The sequence below is a fragment of the Anolis carolinensis genome, chromosome 6 (assembly GCF_035594765.1).
Source record: "Anolis carolinensis isolate JA03-04 chromosome 6, rAnoCar3.1.pri, whole genome shotgun sequence".
In the NCBI taxonomy this organism is placed as follows: domain Eukaryota; kingdom Metazoa; phylum Chordata; class Lepidosauria; order Squamata; family Dactyloidae; genus Anolis; species Anolis carolinensis.
The window spans coordinates 44,198,695-44,220,649 of NC_085846.1; the positions used below are offsets into that span (position 1 = coordinate 44,198,695).

The following is a 21,955-nucleotide window of genomic DNA, read 5'->3' on the forward strand; positions in this document are numbered from 1 at the left end:
CCGCTGTTAGCCCCAGCTCCTGCCAACCTAGCAGTTCGAAAACATGCAAATGTGAGTAGAGCAATAGGTACTGCTCCGGCGGGAAGGTAACATTGGCGCTCCATGCAGTCATGCCGGCCACATGACTTTGGAGGTGTCTACGGACAACGCCGGCTCTTAGGCTTAGAAATGGAGATGAGCACCAATCTCCAGAGTTGGTCAGGACTGGACTTAACATCAGGGGAAACATTATCTGTTTTAATATTGTCTCTCAATTGCTGACTATGTAATGTATGTTGTTATTTTGATTGGAAACCGCCCTGAGTCCCCACGGGGAGATAGGGCGGTATATAAATAAAGTTTTATTATTATTATTTATTATATAACTCTACGCTGACCATATAATGCAGCTTTCAAACTGACTTTTGAAAGCCGCAGCTAGCCAAAAAATGCATAAAATGGTTAGAGTAGATGAGGCCTAAGAGCAGGACTCGCTGCTGACCTTAGCGAAATGAACCCGCAAGCTCACATTCAACATGAGTTCTTCCTTATGGAGTCTATGATAATCAGCCTCTCCTTCCGCCTTTCTTTAGCCGCGCGCACGCCGCCTTTTGTGACGATAACAGAGGTCTGGCCAATCAACGGCCTTCTCTCCGGAGCGCGCGCGCGCGCGTCGCGGGGGAGGTGAAGTTTTGAAATAATTTGGAGGGAGCGGCCTGAGGAAAAGGTCGGGGTTTCCTTAGTTTTTGGCTTCGGAAGTGGATGAGCGGAATGCCGCAATGGTAAGACAAAATAGAAGGCCTTTCACCGCCTTGATATTAATAGATAATGAAAGCTCTCAAATGTCATGGAACATTTATATTTTCGGAACTGTGGTTATGTTTAATTGACTGCCTCCAGTGTGCAGTATATAGAGGCAAAATGCAATCTATTGTAATACATATTTTAGTTTCCCTTGCTTTTGAAGAAGCATCGACATGCTTTCTTTTTCTCTCTCTCCACAGAGTCACTTAAGAAATTACAGAACAAGATACATCAACAAAGAAAGGTATTTTTTTTAAAAAACCCTACATATTTCTTAGAATAATTAACCAAGGAAACTTAATGAAATAATAATATTCAACATTTATCCCAAATGGCCAAGATTGTTGTACTGCAATCAATAATGCTATCAATAATACAGACTATGAGGTTCTAGTTATTATTGTAAAAAGAAAAAGCATTGGCGAACTCTAAGGTTCAGCAGAATGGGCTAACATAAGCATTGGTGGTGGCACAGTGTGTTAAAGCACTGAGCTGCTGAACTTGCAGACCGAAAGGTCCCAGGTTCAAATCCCGGGAGCGGAATGAGCACCCGCTGTTAGCCCCAGCTCCTGCCAACCTAGCAGTTTGAAAACACGCAAATGTGAGTAGACCAATAGGTACCGCTCCAGCAGGAAGGTAACGGCGCGCCTTGCAATCATGCCGGCCACATGACCTTGGAGGTGTCTACGGACAATGCCGGCTCTTCGGTTTAGAAATGGAGATGAGCACCAACCCCCAGAGTCGGTCACAACTGGACTTAACGTCAGGGGAAAACCTTTACCTTTTTTTTTAAAGCACACTACTATGTAATGTTTGAAATTCATTATATTTCTCCTCAAGCAGTGTGATAATTTGCCTGTGTGTGCAGACTCGCATCCATTCTGTATTGACATAAAATGATCAACAGTTGTGAATGGGTGGGCAAGCTAATTGCCCTACAAGGGCGGGGGGGGGGGGACAAGAGAGTGAGTGAGTGAAACTAAAAATACTGCAGTTATACCCAATAAAAAGAATCTTAGGGCCCTTCCAAACCAGCCCTATATCCCAGGATCTGATCTCAAGTTTTCTGTTTATCCTAGATTATCTGACAGTGTGGACGCCTGTAATCCAGTTTAAAACAAAACCTGGGATCAGATCCTGGGATATAGGGCCTGTTAGGAAGGGCCCCTAAACTGTTGATCTGAGATACATTAGGTACAATATTCTTTAGGTATCTGTGTTAAAAATACAGCAGTGTTCTTTTCAGTGTGTGTGTTAGGCATAAGAGTAGCATATGCTGTTTTGTTGCACATTATTCCAATAAATACCAATTCCATATAAATCATAGAATGTATTTATATTTATGTATTTATATATGTATTATATCAAATGATGTTATCTCGAGCACAAAAATAGCATCAGTGAAAGATTTCTGAATGCTACCTAGACATTTACACAAATCTGTTAATAACAATGTGTAGGGTTTACAATGGACTGCAGAAAATGCTTCAACTGTACTTTATAAAAAGGAAAATCAGCCTGTTAGGAAGCCTTGCAAATGCCGATTTATTATCAGTAAATGTTTGATTTTTTTAAAAAAAATACTATTTTATATGCTTATATACTTGGGGTCCTGTAAACATTTTTTGGGTGGAAAGGGGTCATATGTGGTTAAGAAAGTTTGGTTTAGTGCCCAGGGAAATTTTCTGGCGTATTCCACTTCTACTTTTTCTGGAAAATCCATGTCCTTCCACTCTTTCTTTTATTGCAAGCGTTTTAGGACTGGCATAAATACATAGAGCTACATGGTCACTTTTTGAGTAGAAATGTTATTTGCTTATCAATTATGTGATCTCATTTGATTACATATCTGATACTGTCCTGTAGAATGCATCACACTAACACTGTATGGTAAAGTAATATTTATTGACTGACATGATTTCTAGGCAATACCAAGAAGTATTTTGGAAGTGGGTAATTCTTTTCCAACTTATTTTCATCCTGCAGGCAAGGGAAACCTGTTGACATACCAGGAGATGAGGTGTTGAAATATATACAAGACTGCTTTGAAAGTAAGTTCCATATGATGTGAATAATTTAAAAAACAGTACAGTAAGTAAACTTGTTTCAGAATGGGTAGCTATCCTCATCTTGTTTTAACTAAGGAGCTATGACATCCAGCCTTACCACAGCTTTAGCAACAACACAGTATCATTTCTAGATCAGATGGCTCTTAAACTTTATTTAACTCATCTTGTAGCCTTCACCTCTATGCTGTTATCAGTGGGTTGCATGGGCTATAGTCCAAACTTCTGTAGAACAAGATGCATGGAAGTCAATTAGATTTTTCTATATAAAACTGAGTGGCAAGCCTCATGCAGCACATACATCTTGTTGCCAGGGTACTTTGGAGGATTCTAGCATTCTGACTGCTGACAGTTTAGCACGTGTGGTTGGAGTAATGATGTGCAGCAGAGAGTGTGCAGGCCACATGCACTTCCATATTCATATTTTTCTGTCATTCAGCCCTTGCAGTGGAGAAAAGTGGGGATGAAAATTAGAAATGACATTGCTTCAAGGCTGGAAGAAACCATTTTAATGCATTTCCTTACCATTTTGTAAAACAAATATGGGATAGATTGATGCCAGAACTAGAGTGGGTTGAAGATGATACCTCAGTGTTTCAACGAAACAGTGGAAATGGGATTGAAGTTGCATTGCCTTGACTTAGACAGTAATTTTGATGTACAATATTTAATGCCTGTCTTATCTAAAATTCCAGTTTTAACACTTAATAATGCATTGTACTTACATCTTTTTAGATTGTGCCAAAAACCTTGCGGTATGTTCTCCTGCTGTATCGTGTTCATCGTCCTCTACTCTTCAGCAGGATCAAGATGAATTTCCATTTGAAAGCGAAGAGGTAAATTACCGTATATACTCAGATTTAATGCTCACTTTTTTTTTTTTGCTAAATTACCTTTCCAAAATTAAAGTGTGCATTAGATTTATGCCATGTGGGAATCTTAGTGCTGAGCCAAAAAAGGGGGAAGCTACTAGAGTATCTGGAGCTTTTATTTGAGGGATGTCATCTCTAACTTTAATGCTATGCAATCCTGGGATTTGTAGTTTGGTGAGGCATCACCAAATACCATAATCCCAAACTACAGCCCCCATAACCCCATAGCATTGAGCCAGGGCAGTTAAAGTATATTCATTCTACAGAATAGATATAGCCCAAGGTTTTCTTTTTCATTGCTGAAAGCTTTGGTGTTCTAACATTTTAGTTTTAAAGAAGGATTTATAACTACCATATGAAGCTACTGTAATGCACACGTTTTTTGGTCAAATTACAAAGAGTGCACTTTTTGCTGCTGCATATTACATTTGCCAGCAAATCCTTGGTTTCAGGATTTTGAAAATTGAGGTGCGCATTGGATTTGATGACACATTAATAATAATAATAATAATAATAATAATAATAATAATAATAAAAAAACTTTATTTATACCCCGCCACCATCTCCCCAACGGGGACTCGGGGCGGCTTACATGGGGCCATGCCCAGGACAATACAATATAGCAAAATATAAAACAACATATCATAATACAATTAAACAATACAATAAATAATAATGTACAGTACAACACAAAATCAAAAAAGCAATTAGACTCGAGTAATTTCACTACAGACCCTGAGGAAGAAAACATTTTCAAAGGACATGATAGTGATGTCAAAGAAACTCCTTTGTAGCTATGAGACCTGATTTGATGCTTGTTTTTGTTGTTGAGGAATTGGAATAGCCCCGTAAACACCATGAGAGCCATAAAGTCCTATGTTGCCTTGTGGCAAGGTAGTCTCTTTTGGAAAACAGCATTCATACCTTTTGGAGATCATAACTTTTTAAGAATATTTATTTATTTATTTATTTCCAATATTTCTACCCCGCGCCTTCTCCCCGAGGGGACTCAGGGTGGAATAGCATGACCTTTCAGAGAAGATCTAAAAACCCTTTAGAGTAGAATCTTTTGTGGTTTACAACCAGATATAATTATGCAAGGCAGTGGTTCAGCTCTTAGACTGAATAACCTGTTATCTCGGATCTCTTAGGAAAACAGATTTGCCAGTGCTTGAAAACAGCAGTGCTTCAGAAGTGTTTTTCTGTTCCCAGAAATATATATTCTCCCATAAAACAACTTGTTTTTTATCATGCACTCAAGAGACAAAAATGAAGTAGACTTTGATAAAAATAACATATTTGGTTTACTCACAATCTTCATGTGTTCAGCAGACACAAGTACAAAACTTATCAGCCTAATTTCAGATATGTTTGAGATAATTCTCTGTGCCATTAGGCCATGACATCTCTTAAAGTAAAACAGCTAGCAAGTGTGTGATCTAAGGTCTGAAGTTGTCTGCAGTCAGTTTGCTATACTGATCATGTGGCCTTCAGCCCCTTTTATAACTTGACAGGAACCATAGAGTAAAGGAAGCTGCATACCAGAACATGCATACAAACAGTAAGCAACAGGATCATAGATAAACATTACTAGAGATGGCTTGAAGAAGGTTGTTGTTTTCAACAGTCCCAGCCCAAATGTTGACATGTGTGCATTTTCTTTTACCCTGAGATTGCTCTCCATAAGAAAACAATATTGTATGTGCCATTCCTTAGTGTTAATAGAATGCATTTCATTTAATTGTGAAAAATTCAAAAGGTTTTGTGTTCCAAGGTTTTTTATTGTTTCTTACTAACACTTTTTCTTTTTCTGTTTCTGCTGCATCATTTGATTGCTAGAAAGAACAACCAGAGCCAGAAATATGTCTGCCAAATGAATTTAATGCTGTCTCTTGTGTACTATCACCAAATAATAAAGACAAAAGTCCTGGTAAGTGGTATTATTTTTGAACTCTTAATTGCTTCTATTTAGTAGACATTCCGAAGGTTCATGTTTTAATGCAATTGATAGACATACTGACAAGTTGCTGGTGAGGGGTCTGAGTGTAGATCACACCAAAAATAAGTGAAAGAAAGTATTAGGCTAACTGAAGAATCCATGTGATTTGGAGGCACACTGGTGCATACAAAGGGAATTAATTAAGAAGTTACTTAGAGTGTTTGTTTGCACTAGAATTTGCTATAACATAAAATGTACTCATCTATAGTGCAGCCACATTTGGAACCTGATTATTGTGCTTCAAACAGAATATGGCTGAATTGAAAATATGCATCAAAGGGCAATTGAACTGGTCAAGAGGATAGAGCAACTTACCTAAGAAGAAAAGGCTGTTTGACTTTGAAAAACCAAGGAACAAAATTCTGTTTGTGTAGAGAAAACGGATAAGGAGATGGCTAAGGGGCTAGGATGCAGAACCTCCACAAAAATGGAAAAAACATGAATAAAAAACTTTTTTTCCGAGAGATCACTTCTCTGGGAATCTAGGTCCTCCAGCATGACTGTTGTTAACTTTTGGTGGAAGTTGGACATAGTCATACTAGAGGACCTAGAGATTTCTAGGGAGAACATAAACAAATCCAGAAATAAACTGCAAAATTAAACCTGCAAATGGGGAGAGCGAATTTGTTTGTGACTTTGTAGGTCAGCAGCACTAGCACCTTGTTTTGAGCTTATGTTGCTCTTGAGTATGCTAGTACGTTGGATTGGCTTTAAGGACTTCATCATATGGCCCTTTGTAAAACGGGGGAAGACAGGGGAAATCGTGGGGCAGCAGAGGGAAATCTTTGACTGTGTTTCCTACCATCAGGCTCTGTGCCATCCCTTCCCACGACATTTCCGCGCTCTTCTGCGACATTTCCCACTTCCTCTTCGGCTCTTCTGCCTTTTTTTTTTTTTTTTGAGGAGTCGGGTGTACACTTGGTTTCTCTCTGCTGCCGCCACGAAGTCCCATGGAGCCCCACCGGGAGTAGCTTTGCGTCATATGATAGGTTCTGCAGGACTCTGTGCCAGCAGTGTAGAGAAGCGGAGAGAATAAACTTCTCTGCCTTCATCTGATGAGGTCATATGTTGCTAACACTGTTATATGCATTTAGATCCTTTCTAATGTAAAATGACACTAAGACAAACTATCATGAGGTTTTATTGGAAAGATTTTTTATAGGGGGGTTTATCCCTCTGAGGCTGAGAGGGTGTGACTTGGCCTATGTCTCCCAGTTGGTTTCCATGGCTAAATGGGGATTTGAACCTTGGTCTCCAACAATGAAAGCTCTATTCTATGCTGGCTGCTCTGGAAAACCTAAAAATAGTATAACGGGAAAGCTAAGCCTATATGATTTTGCTTGGGAGAAAAAGCAGAATAAAGTGGGCCCTGGGTGTCTTCAGGGGTTTGGTTCCAGGATGTGATGTGGATTCCAAAATCTGGATGTTCAGGTATATAATGGCATAATAAAATGGGATGCCTTTTATAATATAGTGAAATCAGTGCCATGTTGTTTGAATCCCTGGATACAGAGGGCCAACTGTAAATGGAAATGAGTGAATGGGTAGAACTGATATCAGAATAGGCAGATGAGAACAAAAGTGTGAGAATGAGAGAAGTGAGAATGTGGGGGTGTTTTGATCTTAGCTTAAAATGTTTACACTTTCATTACTTTTCTGACATGATGCCATAGCATTGAGCCATGACAGTTAACCTGGGGTCAAACCGCATTAATTCAGTGTAGATGCACCTTAAGTGCAATCCAGCAACAGTGCTGAATGGTTGCTGTAACTGGCATTGCCCCTCTAAATCTAGTGAAAAAAGTAAACAAATGCATAGCAATTAAAGGAAGAAATAATATTGAAGTCACTAGAACATATATGTGGTGACTTACATGTCCTATTCATTTAATTGGATCTACAGTAGAGTCTCGCTTATCCAACGTAAACGGGCCGGCAGAATGTTGGATAAGCGAATATGTTGGATAATAAGGAGAGGTTAAGGAAAAGCCTATTAAACATCAAATTAGGTGATGATTTTACAAATTAAGCACCAAAACATTATGTTATACAACAAATTTGACAGAAAAAGTAGTTCAATACACCGTAATGCTATGTAGTAATTACTATATTTACAAATTTAGCACCAAAATATCACGATGTATTGAAAACATTGACTACAAAAATGTGTTGGATAATCCAGAACGTTGGATAAGCGAGTGTTGGATAAGTGAGATTCTACTGTACTACTAGGCACCAACATTGGATTTAGTACATAATTCCTGTGTTATTGTGCTACTTCCATGTATTTATGTGGTGTTGTTAAGGAATCTGTTGTTAGGGCAATGCACTTTTTTAAGGTTTTAAAATTTTAAAGTTTTAAATTTCCTGACCCTTAGACTTGATGTGTTTGTGTGGGACTGTGTCCCTCTTCTTATGAGCTGGTCATTGACCGTAACAAAGTGAACCTGCTGTTAGGGATCAGTAGAAACTTCCAAGCTCTTGAGTTTGTTTAAGGAGGAAGTCTGCCTGTAGCAAACCCCTCCCCACTTCCTGACTTCCTAGAAAACAATTTCAGTGACTATAATGATACTGTAATATATTCTATTGTTATTTTTTTGATGGGTTGAGGAGGAGAATGTCATGAAGTGAAAATGGATTTTTGTTTCATTAGTATTGAAAGAAAATGTGGTTTAGGAAATCTGTCAAGTATATAAAATTACCCTTTTAAAGTGTTTTTTATTTGTAATTACCATATTTTGGTGTATGATCCCTGTGTTGTAGAAATGCAGTCAGTCTGAAAAATGTGGGGACTTTACAGACACTGGTGCTTTACCAAATGACAAAAAGGAACGTTCATTTAAGGCTTTTTGTCATTTTCTTTAAGTTTTGAGAGTGGATTGTAAAGGAGCCATGCACATGCAAAGCAATTATTGTGATTACTACACAATTTCTTCCATTCTAAGATGCTCATTTTCCCCATATCAATAACTGTAAAAAATGGGGTATGTCTTGTAATTGCAGGTGCGTTTCTTATACAGGCAGCCCCCAAGTTACAAACAAGATAGGTTTTAAAACAAACTTTTATTGTTTTACAGAAATCCAAAAAGAATATTTGATTGGTGTTAATACATTGCCCACTCAGTTGGTCTATGCTTACCTAATACATTATGGTTAGCTCTCTATTACTAAGCAAGCAAACAGGTGCAAGACATTTAGTTATGGGGAGTCTGTGTACCAAGTTTGGTCCAGGTCTGTCCTTGGTGTGGGTTGCAGTAGTCTGTGGAAGTTAGAGCTGAATAGGGTGAAGGTACTGCAAATCCCATCATACATGGTCTGCCCTCCTCCAAACCACATAAGGACATACAGTGGGTCATGTGGGATCTGTCTGCCAGATTTGGTCCAGGTCCGTCATTCATGGGGGACTCAGTGGTTGTTTGAAGCCACAGATCTTAGCTCATTTTTGTCCCACTGTCAGAAAAAGAAAGCCTCAAACTCGAACAGCAAGATTAGAAAAAGTATTGTGCAGTGTTTTCTATTGGTCACATAATCACCAACATGAAAACTGATATTGTCTATTGTTTAGATCAGTAACATCTGATCAAAGTACAAAAAGAGAAAAACTAATTTAAACATGTATGTTCCAATGTTGTATTTTCATAGTCCAGACTTTCAAACATCCTGCTCATGTGAGTGGGACCCATATGATAAATCACAAGCTTAAGCAATTTACTACATTTGTATATAAGAACACTTTCTTGGTAACATAAAGCACTGAGCTGTAACTGCAACAAACTAGGGGGGTTGTAGACCAGCTTGGGATAAATGTTTGGCAATGAGTAATTACAGTATGTAATGTGATTGTGGTTCCTGAGTTATAAATGAACCCAACCAGGAAACCAAGATATCAAGGTGTTACACAACATAGTTAAAATACAGAGACTAAAACCATTAAAATGCATACATTAAAACATGAATACAATGTCAAAATAATCAGTAAAATTCATAACTATTCCACAGCCATCTCAAATGAAGCCTGCATATAAATCATATAAACACACTCCTCTTGGAGGAGCACAGATAATATTGCCACATTTTCTTCCCTGCACGACACCTGCACAATTTAACAGGAAATATAAAGCAATAAGAATTCAAGCAAGAAGCAACAGCCAGTTAAAAATGCATGTCAGTAGGCATATTTAGACATATACATACCACACTTCCCCCCTTTTCAGAGACACACAGAATCAATGAAGTAAAACAGGGATTAAGCATTTCAGAAAATGTCACATATATATTAAAGATACTTTTAAGGTTTCTCAAGGTTGGCGAAATGCCCAAACAAAATTCTTCCCATTATCTCTTTCCCTGTTGGCGGACTACCTGGAAATAATCTCAATTTCGTTCTCTGAATGCTTAAAAAAATCATTCAGGTACGCCCCCCCCCCCCACACGCATGCACGTCAATAACATCTTAAAACTTCCCAAGGCTCTTTTTTCCTACCAACCTGGGGGGGGGGCACAGTGTCTCGTTTACCCAACCTTTGGGAAACGTTACTCAGGACACATCCCTCACTGAGTTGATCAGACCCAGTTTTATCCTGCTTTTAAGAGTTAATTTATTTCTCCATTATTATTTTTTTGCAATATCAGACCAACCAGAACCTAGCAAGACTGGTTTCAGATCAAACTGTTTATTGATCTTACTGACAGAGCTCAGACAGAATCACTTTGCTGGTGCAAGGAACCTTTCTCTGTGTGTTTTATAGTCATCCTAGACTTAGCCTTCAAATGAAGGGGTACTTTGACCAAGAATCAATCGAGAAACCTTTCTTGAGTGAAGAAAAAACACAGTTTTATTACACCTGGGTCCAGGAGTCAGGTATGCCTGATAAATTATTCCCAAACCCCTTTGTGACACAGCTACAGACTTTTTATACTGATTTTAAGTTTTGTTTTTCTTAGACAAGAAACACAGACATAATTGGCTAACTTATAAATCATGGAGAACATGGGCAGACCTTTCCATATATGGAAAAAGACAAAGAAATTTGAACGCATGCATACCTTTAATTAACAATCTCCATTGTTTGTTTCTTCTTACACATAGACGGAGGCCTAACTATATGAATCAGTTTCAAGCAGAAGAAAACAGAAACACTACCTCAAAAACACCCCCCTTGCTAATGACTCCTTTAGCATTATTCAAGAGCAAGATGAGATTTTGTGGGTGGTATGGCTCACTCCCAAGTTCCTCAGGTTGGCAGGGTGACTGGAAGATGAGATAGGTATTAAACACCTTTCTCTATAAGGACATGTGTCCCAGTCATATATTTTTACTTGTAGTTGTAAATGCCATGCTTTGTGCTGGTAGAGCTGGCCTTAGGCAGACATTATTATAGTCCAGAAAGCAGGCAAGGCAGGAATGCTCTATATGGAAGCTCTTGCCTTCTGGACTGTTTCTGCCACTGAGCAGAGCTCTGGGTGCGACAGCACAGGTCCAGTGACTCACTTTTAATTGCTGTTGTCTTCAAGAGGGAACTGCAGCAGTTATAGGGAGCCATGCCCAGTTTGCAAGTAAGGCTAGCCTCAAGCAGAAGTTCTTATAGTCCAGAAGGCAGGCAGCAGGAATGCTGATGTAGAAGCTCTTACCTTCTGATAGAACATTAGGAGCAAAACCAAAGCTTATGAGCAGTGTTGATTAGTTTTGGTAACTCATTCATTTATTTATGTATTTATTGTATCAATTTTTAAATAATGTATTAAAGCAGCATGTAAGACAAAAATAAGTACTGTTCCATTATCAGGGCGGAGGCTACTAGGAGGCAATAGAGAGAGAAGAATAGCTGATTTTATTGGGGGGTGGGAGTTGAAGGAGGGAAACCATTTCCCCTGTTTTCGCTGCCCCCCCCCCCCCCCCCCAATATCATAAAAGGATTGTTTCCACGACACATAGGTAGGGGGAATAACAGGAAAACAGGGAGAAACGATTTTACTCCTTCAATCTACCCTTCATCCCTGTAAAATGGACTATCCTCTTTCTAATGCCCCTTTGTGGCTTCTGGCCTGGATGGGTAATGGAACAGTACCCAAAAATATAACCTGTAAAAATCTAGCTATGTTTCGAAGTATTGAGGCATAAAAGAATAGGCAGGTGAACACATAATGGGGTTGTTGTATATTTTCCGGGCTGTATGACCATGTTCCAGAAGTATTCTCTCCTGACGTTTTACCCACACATGAAATATATTTAGCATGTGGTGAAAACTCTAAATAATAATCACAATCATAATAACACTTTATTTATAACCCGCCTTCTCTCCCCGAAGGGATTCAGAACGGTTTCCAAATGGTTGATGCATGCCATAATTCCAGGGAAAAGGTATTTAAGACAGAAAGGTAGCAACATTAAAACAGCCTTTTGGTAGTATATGTGGGATTAATTTAAGGAGTCTGTGAAACCACTGAAAAGGTATTTTATAATAACTGAAAGTAATGACCAGGAATATAAGGCACAAGACAATTGTCTAAGACTTCTACTCTGATACTGACCACTTTAATTTGTCTCAGTAAAAGTTAAAGTATAGGTACTTTTGTTGTATTGCAAATATAACTAAAAGATAAAAGAGCTTATCTCTTTCAGGTATACTTTCCTGAAGAAAATTGTTTATTTATATTAATGTCTTCTTACTTAATATTTTTATTTTATTGTTTTGCACTAAAAATGTTCAAGATGGTTCACAATGCCACTACAACTGACAGTAAAATCTTTAAAAGTCTATCAAGAAGAAACATTAAGACTGTTTAAAAAAAAACCCCTAATGGGCAGTGAAAATAATATAAAGGGTCATCTTCATTAAGATAGTGTGATGCGATAAATGCAGTGTTAATACTCCATTTCAATTACCTATTTCTGTGTTCAAAACCCTCACCTACTGCCATGTTCCCAGACGTCATATAGTCACTGCATCATGGAAGACTGACTTTCTTTAAACAGACAAACAACAGCAAAATCTGGTCATTTTTGATAAAGTAGAAGGAACCATGGGATTCTGATTGACAGAAGAAAAAAAACCCACAAATGGACGAGTCGGTGAGAAACATCTGATCAATGTCACAGTACCAGTTTTCAAAATATGGTTTGTTGTACCATGTATTGTTGAAGTATCAGCAGAGTGGAAATGAGGGCTGACTGGGAGAAATAAGTCACAAAACACATTATTTTAAAATGTTCAATGATAAATGTTTCAGCTGTCAGTTGAAGAAGCATCAAATGAGAATAATTTCTATGTCTGAAGAAATTATGATGATGCCATTCTGTTTATTATTCTCCTAACAAAACAGGTGAGAATGTATCAGAAGATGATGAAGAATCAAATATCGGGGATTTTCTGGAGGATGATATTGATATCTTGGCCTTAGGATCACCTGCTCTCATACAGCTTGATGAAAATTTTGAAGAAATGTAAGTTACTTCTGTGCAAAATTAAATATAGTATTACATATTTCTTTTCTTGACTTACTTTAACTAGTGAGGAATAAATGGTTTATTGTTTAATGAATGCTTGTTCAGGAAATGTTTTGGTATCAGTTCATCAAATGGCTGTGCTTTTGAAGACATATTGTGTTTTAGGAATTCCAGCAATCTTAAGAACTATCATTGCTGTCACAGAACTGTAAGATTATTAAGAAGTTTAGTCGGTTGGAGAATAGAGTGTGTGCATATTTAGCCTGAGTTCAGAAATGGATAAATAATTGATAATTCCTTTTTCAAGTTTAACTAATGTTTAAGAGTTAGTGAAGATAAAATTACAGACTTCAGTCTAGTTTAAGCATAACTTAATCAATCTGATCAATTTGTCTGAAAGCAGTACTATATATTAAAAGTTACTGTTTGATATACATATGAAATTTAACAATGCATTTGTATTGTTCTGCCAATAATTTCAGACACACCTACTAACATAATAAACATTGTAATAATAACATTATAAAAGCATTGTAATCATATAGTATTTTTTTTAAAAAAACACTCCTTTATTGTAAGAAATAGAGCAGAAATAGATAGTCACATAATGTGGACTTGGATCAAGAAATGATAGTTACGTAATGTGGACTTGAATCAAGAAATCATAGAATAGTAGAGTTGGAAGAGACCTCATGGGCCATCCAGTCCAACCCCCTGCTAAGAAGCAGGAAATCGCATTCAAAGCACACCCGACAGATGGCCATCCAGACTCTGCTTAAAAGCCTCCAAAGAAGGGGAGTAGGGTAGGGGAGCAATTCCTTGGCTTTTTTAAGGCCAGCAGTTTGTGCATGGCAAACATTTTTGAGTCAGTGAATATCCAACATAGATATAAAATAGATACATAATTCAAATCAATAAGCAGACAAGCACCATTTTTTTTTGCAAAAACAATGATGGACTTTAGCACACCCCATGTATTCCTAAATTTAAAATGAGAGTAAAATACACTAAATCAACAACAACATTTTATTATGGTCCAAAGGCCCTTATTGCACTGTAAGTGTACAAGGTATGCAGGCCCTTTAAATAAATTAATAGCTGTTTGTGGGTTTTGTTTTTTTTTTTTGCTAAGGGAAGATCAAATCATTATCACTAAAATCCTAGTGTTTGAAATATTGATGGGAACATTTTGGAATCCAGAGAGCAACATCTGCCCATTTTTACTGACTCCGAGGTCTGGAAGCAGCCAAATTTTCGCTTACTGTCATTTACCTTTTGTTACCTTTGGGAGGAAGCTTCTAACAGTATCAGGGTGTCACAATTGTTTCCTTAAAAGTACATAGGCTGCTTGATTTCCATCCCTGGCCTAGAATAATGCCATGTAGAAACTATTATTGATTCTCTTTTTAAAAATTCGTTGGAATAATTTCAGAATAGTAGTAGCTCTGAAACTAACATTTCAGGGCTTTATTGTCTCTTAACCCCTTGGAACTAACATATGAAATCACTTACCTGCTTTTTGTAGAAATGCAGCCAATGTGGATCCAGAAGGTGACTGTGAATTTTTGATAGAGGACTCAATTGGGATGTCTTCCAGATCTTTGGTTTCAGCATCTCAAAAGAAACAAAAGCCACAAAGAAAGGATGTAATATCTGCACCATCTGGATCAAAAAAGGAAGCAAATAAGCCTAGTTTGAGAAAAATAGATAGTAATGCTTCAGAAAAACCTGTCCCACCAAGCCTAGTAAACCAAACCAAGATGAAGTCAACAAATGTTGCTGAAGCCACTGCTGGTAGGTTGAAAAATATTTCACTGACTAGTGAAATGATGTCTTTAATAGATGACCAGCCATTGCTGGTTTTAAATACCTTCCAAGAAGAAAGACAGAAAATACACTCCAAAGGTATGGCGTCAAAAGAAATAAGCAACAAAATTCCTGCAGGTATAAATAACACAGAGGACCATGTAGCCTTATTGGAAGAGAATGACAGTGCTTCAATACAATCACAACCTGTTTTAGGGACAGAAGAATCATCATCCAATGGTAAGGGAACTGTGAAACACAAGCACTCAAAAACAAAAACTTCAATAGAAAGGCAGAATGAGGAGAACCAGAAGAATGCCCCTGTCATCATGGACTTGGAGAATAACAAGTCCTTCGAGAATATAGGTTCTGTTTTGAGACCCATTTTATCCATGGAACCCTCAGAACAAAAGTCATCCAATAAAAATTCTCAACCTGCAGGACTAAAGTCACATAATAAAAAACTCCTTAAAAAGCAAAAAAACCCAAGAACTGCACAATCTGAAAAACAACCTCAAACTCAGAGGAGTGCCATTAAAGAACCTGTTATTAGACCCACTAGAAGGAAAAAGATAGTACTGGCTTCAGATGAGAGCTCTGAAACTGAACATGAAGATGAACACCTTAACAAAGGGGTTAAAAACTCCAACTCATATAAGCTAAACAAACCAAATCATTCAAGAGAGGCATCTCAAAAAAGAAGACAGACTTCTTCAAATTCTGAAGGTAGTGATTGTGAAAGGGTATCTTACCAAGAAGACGCTGTCTGTCTGACAGAAGAAAGATTATATCCTTCTGAGAAGCAAGCAAATAGCACTACAGATTCAATACAGTGAGTTCTTTCTTCTTTTTTAATAATTGTTTATTGGTTAGAATATGATGCAATGTAGAAATGACTATTGATTCTTTAAAAATATGTTGGAATAATTTCAGAATAGTAGTAGCTCTACTACTTTATTTTCTCTTAACCCCTTGGAACTAACATAGGAAATCACTTACCTTCTCTTTCTAGAAATGCAGCCACTGTGGATCCAGAATATGACTGTGAGTTTTTGATAGAGGAGTCATTTGGGATGTCTTTTAGATCTTTGATTTCAGCATCTCAAAAGAAACAACAGCCACAAAGAAAGAATGTAATATCTGCACCATCGGGATCAAAAAAGGTGAATAAGCCTAGTGTTAGAAAAAAAGATAAAAAAACTTCAGAAAAGCCTGTCCCACAAAACCTAGTAAACCAAACAAAGATAAAGTCAACAGATGTTGCTGAAACCACTGTTGGTAGGTTGAAAAATGTTTCAATGACTAGTGAAATTATGCCTTTAATAGAGGACCAGCAATTGCTGGTTTTAAATACCTCCCAAGAAGGAAGACAAAATATACACTCCAAAGGTGTGGCTGCAGAAGAAATAAGTAGCACAATTCCTGCAGGTATAAATAAGACAGAGAACCATGCAGCCTTATTGGAAGAGAATGACAGTGCTTCAGTACAGTCACAACCTGTTTTAAGGACAGAAGAATCATCATCCAATGGTAAGGGAGCTGTGAAACATAAACACTCAAAAACAAAAACTTCAGTAGAAAGGCAGAATGAGGAGAACCAGGACAATGCCCCTGTCATCATGGACTTTGAGAATAACCAGCCGTTTGAGAATATAGACACGTACTCTGAACACTCAGATTCTCTTTTGAGACCCATTTTGTCTGTGGAACCTGCAGAACAAAAGCCATCCAATAAAAATTCACAATCTGCAGGACTAAAGTCAAATAATAAAAAACTACTTAAAAGGCAAAAACCTCCAAGAACTGCACAATCTAAAAAACAACCCCAAACTCAGAGGAGTGCTATTAAAGAATCTGTTATTAGACCCACGAGAAGGAAGAAGATAGTACTGGTTTCAGATGAGAGCTCTGAAACTGAACATGAAGATGAACACCATGACAAAGGGGTTAAAAACTATTCATATAAGCTAAAAAAACCAAATAATTCAAGAGAGGCATCTCAAAAAAGAAGACAGGCTTCTTTAATAAGTTCTGAAGATAGTGATTGTGAAAGGGTATCTTACCAAGAAGATTCTTTCTGTCTGACAGAAGAAAGATTATATTCTGAGAAGCAATCAAATAGCACTGCAGATTCATTACAGTAAGTTCTTTCTTTTTTCATAATTGTTTATTAGTTAGATTGTTTTTTAAAATTATGTAATCATCCACATTTTGCGTGAACGGTGAACTTCTGTTCCGTGTGAGTGTTCATTGCACTCATTTTGAACAAACCTGAATCCTGGATCAAAGAGAGTTGCTTTGATGTGTTTTGATCTTTTCTGAGGTGCAATGAGTGTTCCATGAAGCAAAGTGAGCTGTTACGAGGTTTCAGATTGCATGAGACTTTTTTGTCTTAGTTGCTTTGCATAAGGAGCAAAGAAATACATTCAAAATGGGTGGTTGGAGGAAGCCTGTTTTTCACTTCACTTAAAGACATTTTGCAGCAAACATCCTTAAAGGTCATAAGATGGTTTCCCCGTGTTGCTCGATGAGGAATCTTAGCACACTGAGACTGGTTCAAAGCATCCGAACCATCTGAGACAAAGCAACCTGTTGCCAGAAACATCCAAATAAATTATATTTTGTGTTTTTACTTTATATTTTATGACCTATGTGCAGCACATCATCTGGTTGTCTCTATACCACAAAAGGCCAAGCCCAGGCCCTGGCTTAACCTCACTGCTATAAAATTGTTTTCAAAACTATCTAGCCTCATAATAAGTGTTTACTAGTGTTGTGCTTTTGTATGGAATTGCTGTTCGTTTTGTATAGTTTCATTTGTGTCGTTTCATTTTCGTATTTGGTTCCCGCTAACTAAAATGGGCCGCCTATACAACATTAATTTTTGTCTGGCTAATGAAAAACACAAAAAATTTTCGTGCCATTGGCGGCAATGGGAGGGCTCACTGCCCCCCTCGGTTTTTGGGCTAGAGGGGTGAAAATTGCCACATACAGAGGGCATTTCTACCCCTTTTAGCCCACCAACTTTTAAAACGTTTGGGTCTTCCACAGAGTACTATTGTTATCAATATTATTATTATTAACACCCATTGGCACACATCAGCTGTCATGGAGAGGCACTCCTCTCCCAGACTCAGCTTAGGGTCCCAGAATAACTATAGTTATTTATATTAATATTATTAACTTCCATTGGTACACATCAGTTGTAATGGGAAATCAGCCCTCTGTCAGTACCTGCTTATTGTTACAGGGCCAAAACGATAGGAAAACGAAAGCAAGCACAATGACTGTGGCTTTCATTTTCGTCTCGCCTCTCGTTTCCTACGAAAATGTCATTCATTTTGTGTAGACAAACGGTTGAAATGAAATGATAGCATGAAGGAAATGAAAGAAATTTTTTTGTTTACATCTCTAGTGTTTACAATGTTCCCCATGAAAGCAGTTGGACATTTTTGCCTGGTGTTTTAACACCTTTATTCAGTTCAAAGTTGCCTAATTAGAGTTGCATTTACCTTGTTCATTCGGTTGTGTATCCAGTTATACCATTCAACAAAGGGCTATGTAGCACAGTCAATGCATAGGATCTCAGCTATTGAGTAAAATGAACAAAACAGATATTCCTTGAATACCAAAAACAGTAGGTACAATCCTAAAGACAAACACTTGTAGTGACAAGCTTTTGTGACAAAGGGGATTCATCCATGAAAACTTAGACCCCTGGTTGGTTATACCGTCACTTCTGGAAAAGCTAAAAGGCTGGGAGATGGGAAAGTCATAAAAGGCTGGGAGATGGGAAAGTCTATTCTGCTTTGGTCAGACCTTGCCTGAAATACTTTGTCCAATACTGGTAACCACAATTTAAGAGAGATATTGAGTAGCTTGAACATGTCCAGAGGAGGGTGACTGAAATGATCAGAGGCCGGAGATCATGCCTTATGAGGCTTTTTAAAGAGCTGGGCATGTTTAACCTGCAGAAGAGAAGGTTGAGAGGAGACATGATCACAATTTTTAAATATTTGAAAGGCTGTCATAAGGAAGAGAGGCAGGCTTGTTTTCTGGTGCTCTGGAGACTAGGTTTGAATTACAGGAAGGGATTCCACCTGAACCTGTGGGTCCCCATGTGTTCTGGCCTACCACTTCCAGAAATCCCAGCCAGTTTACCAGCTGTTAGGATTTCTAGGAGTTGAAGGCAAAACATCTGGGGACCCACAGGTTGAGATCCACTGCCCAAATGGGTAGCTGCTATCTATATTCACTCAATCATTACTTAGATATACCGATGATAGAGCATTAAGTATTCTAGCAAAGTACTTCATTATTTCATTTCTTTTAGGTATTCTTCTATACCAGATGTAAATATGAACAATGCCAGGTAATGTTTTGTATTTTCATATCGAAATATTTGAACTAATGTTTTGCTGAAGTGTTCCTAATTTGAAAGCTGACAAATTTAATTTAGTGAGAACGTGACTGTGTATCTATCCCTCCCTTCCTCTTGCTTCTGAGAGATGGGGTTCCCTTAAACCTATCAAATGTGATGTTTTATCTGATTTAGACACCTTGCCTACTGTATGTCATTAACTGGCTTACAAGGAAGAGGGTGAGGAAAGGGAGGGACAGAAATACTTACCCACAGTAGGGGAAGCCTGTTGGCTTATACCACCAGGACATTTTAAGCTCAGTCCATCCAAGCTGATGGTGGTGGTTCGGATAGGAGTGCCTTTCCCCTAGTGGTAGTCAGTATCCTCCTAAAAAAACAAAACATGTCGATAAAAGATTGGAGACTCCTGAGCTGGTCTTATGAGATGACTGCTCTTTTTGTCAGAACAGCTTTGGTGACCTCCTTTTTTTGTTAGATGTCCTATTAGTTGGGCTAAGGTTTGCTTTCACTTATCTCCATACAGGAGACTAAACTCAAAAAGGGAATCAATAAATTGGCAAATGTGTTTGTCTTTCTGGCTGATGTCAATCGGATTCAGTTTGATTTGCTTCCAGGACTGTGCCAGCCGATCTTGCTTCCAGGGATAAACTTTGGTAGAAAAAATTGAATGTGGAAAACAAATCTAGGGAAAATCTGACTACCAGTCCATATAAGGACACAGCTTGGAGTTTGTGTTGTCAAAGGCTTTCATGGCTGGAATCATTGGGTTGCTGTGAGTTTTCCAGGCTGTATGGCCAAGTTCCAGAACATGGCCAATAGCCCGGAAAACTTACAGCAACCCAGCCTGGAGTTTGCTGTTTCATAAGGATTTGAACTGACCTAAATGCTGACTTTGTTTTAGTGGCCCACTCATTCACAGCAAAAAATCTTCCAAGCAGAAGAAGACCTTTGACAGCAATGAATCAAGTTTAGGTAAGATTTATCAATATTGGCTTTGTATGCTCTGTGGTTTTGTTTCTATATATCTATATAGATGACCTGATGATGGAGCAAATCAAACACTTGGGCCCCAAAGCTGAAAACTGGCTTTTGAAATTCTACAATCAATGCCTGGCACACAAACAGATTCCCAGAGCATGGAGGAAAACTAAGATAATTGCCATCTTAAAACCTGGTAAAGATGCCTCCAATGCCAGGAACTACCGACCAATCTCCCTCTTATGTCATCTATATAAAGTCTATGAGAGGATGCTATTAAATCGACTAGGACCTGTTATCGAACCCAAGCTTATTCCACAACAAGCAGGTTTCAGACCAGGGAAAAACTGTACAGGTCAAATTCTTCATCTGACTGAGCATATCGAGGAAGGCTATGAGAAAGGCTGCATTACGGGAACAGTTTTTGTGGACCTTACGGCAGCCTATGACACGGTGCAACATAGAAAAATGCTGCATAAAGTCTACCATATCACCCCGGGACTTTGACTTTACAAAAACTGTCCAGACCCTCCTAGAAAACCGCAGCTTCTATGTGGAGTTTCAGGGCTGGAAAAGCAGATGGAGGAGGCAAAAGAATGGTTTACCCCAAGGCAGCGTTCTTGCACCGACCTTATTTAATATCTTCACGAACGATCAGCCACAACCACCACTCACAAAGAGCTTCATATATGCTGATGACCTTGGCCTTACAACACAAGCGAAAGATTTTGAACAGTTGAAAAGCAACTCACTAATGCCTTGAAAGATTTCTCCAGCTACTACAAAGAGAACCACCTGAAGCCCAACCCTTCCAAGACACAAGTGTGTGCTTTCCACCTATGTAACCGTGAAGCCAACAGGAAACTGAAAGTTACTTGGGAAGGCCAAGAGCTCGAACACCGTTTCCATCCTAAATACCTTGGTGTCACCTTAGATCGAACACTAACATATAGGAAACACTGCATGAACACCAAGCACAAAGTAGCTGCACGCAATAACATCCTGCGGAAACTGACTGGCAGCGCATGGGGTGCAGACCCACAAGTCATAAGAACATCAGCCTTGGCCCTGTCTTTCTCAACTGCAGAGTATGCCTGTCCTGTTTGGCACAAGTCTGCCCATGCAAAGCAGGTGGACATAGCACTGAATGAAACATGCAGAATCATCACAGGATGCCTTAAACCTACACCTCTTGATAAACTCCACAAGTTAGCTGGCATTGCCCCTCCTGACGTGCGACGGGAAGTCGCAGCTAACTGCGAGAGAAAAAAGGTCGAACATTGTGAAAGCCATCCTCTGCATGACTATCAGCCTCCTCCCACCAGACTCAAATCAAGGAAGGGCTTCATGAGAACCACCACTCCTCTTGATGTTTCTCCAGCAGCAGCAAGGATGTCCCTCTGGGCAGCTAAACCTGGCAATTCTAACTGGATGTCCCCCCATGAGGGTCTTCCTCCAGGGGCAAACCAAGAATGGGCAACTCGGAAGTCCCTAAACAGACTGAGAAGTGGAGTGGGCAGATCAAAAGACAACTTGGCAAGGTGGCACTACCTGGAGGAATCCTCCACCTTGTGTGACTATGGAGCAGAACAAACAACTCCGCATATGTATGCTTGCCCACAA

At 38.6% G+C, this 21,955-nt stretch overlaps 1 protein-coding gene across 2 annotated transcripts in view; it reads left to right on the plus strand.

The window, feature by feature from the left end:
* The first annotated feature begins 612 nt into the window (after nt 1-612).
* cenpc (centromere protein C) overlaps nt 613-21,955 on the plus strand; it is a 39,437-nt gene continuing 18,094 nt past the window's right edge. Inside the window, exons 1-10 of one of the 2 annotated variants that reach the window (XM_062984302.1) lie at nt 613-761; nt 984-1,027; nt 2,770-2,834; nt 3,585-3,685; nt 5,561-5,651; nt 13,044-13,164; nt 14,693-15,805; nt 15,986-17,113; nt 19,307-19,345; nt 20,256-20,326. In XM_062984302.1, the coding sequence (XP_062840372.1) occupies nt 759-761; nt 984-1,027; nt 2,770-2,834; nt 3,585-3,685; nt 5,561-5,651; nt 13,044-13,164; nt 14,693-15,805; nt 15,986-17,113; nt 19,307-19,345; nt 20,256-20,326 (2,776 nt within the window). In that variant the 5' untranslated portion in view covers nt 613-758. The remainder of the gene's footprint in view (nt 762-983; nt 1,028-2,769; nt 2,835-3,584; nt 3,686-5,560; nt 5,652-13,043; nt 13,165-14,692; nt 15,806-15,985; nt 17,114-19,306; nt 19,346-20,255; nt 20,327-21,955) is intronic. The other variant, XM_062984303.1, reaches the window with a different exon arrangement.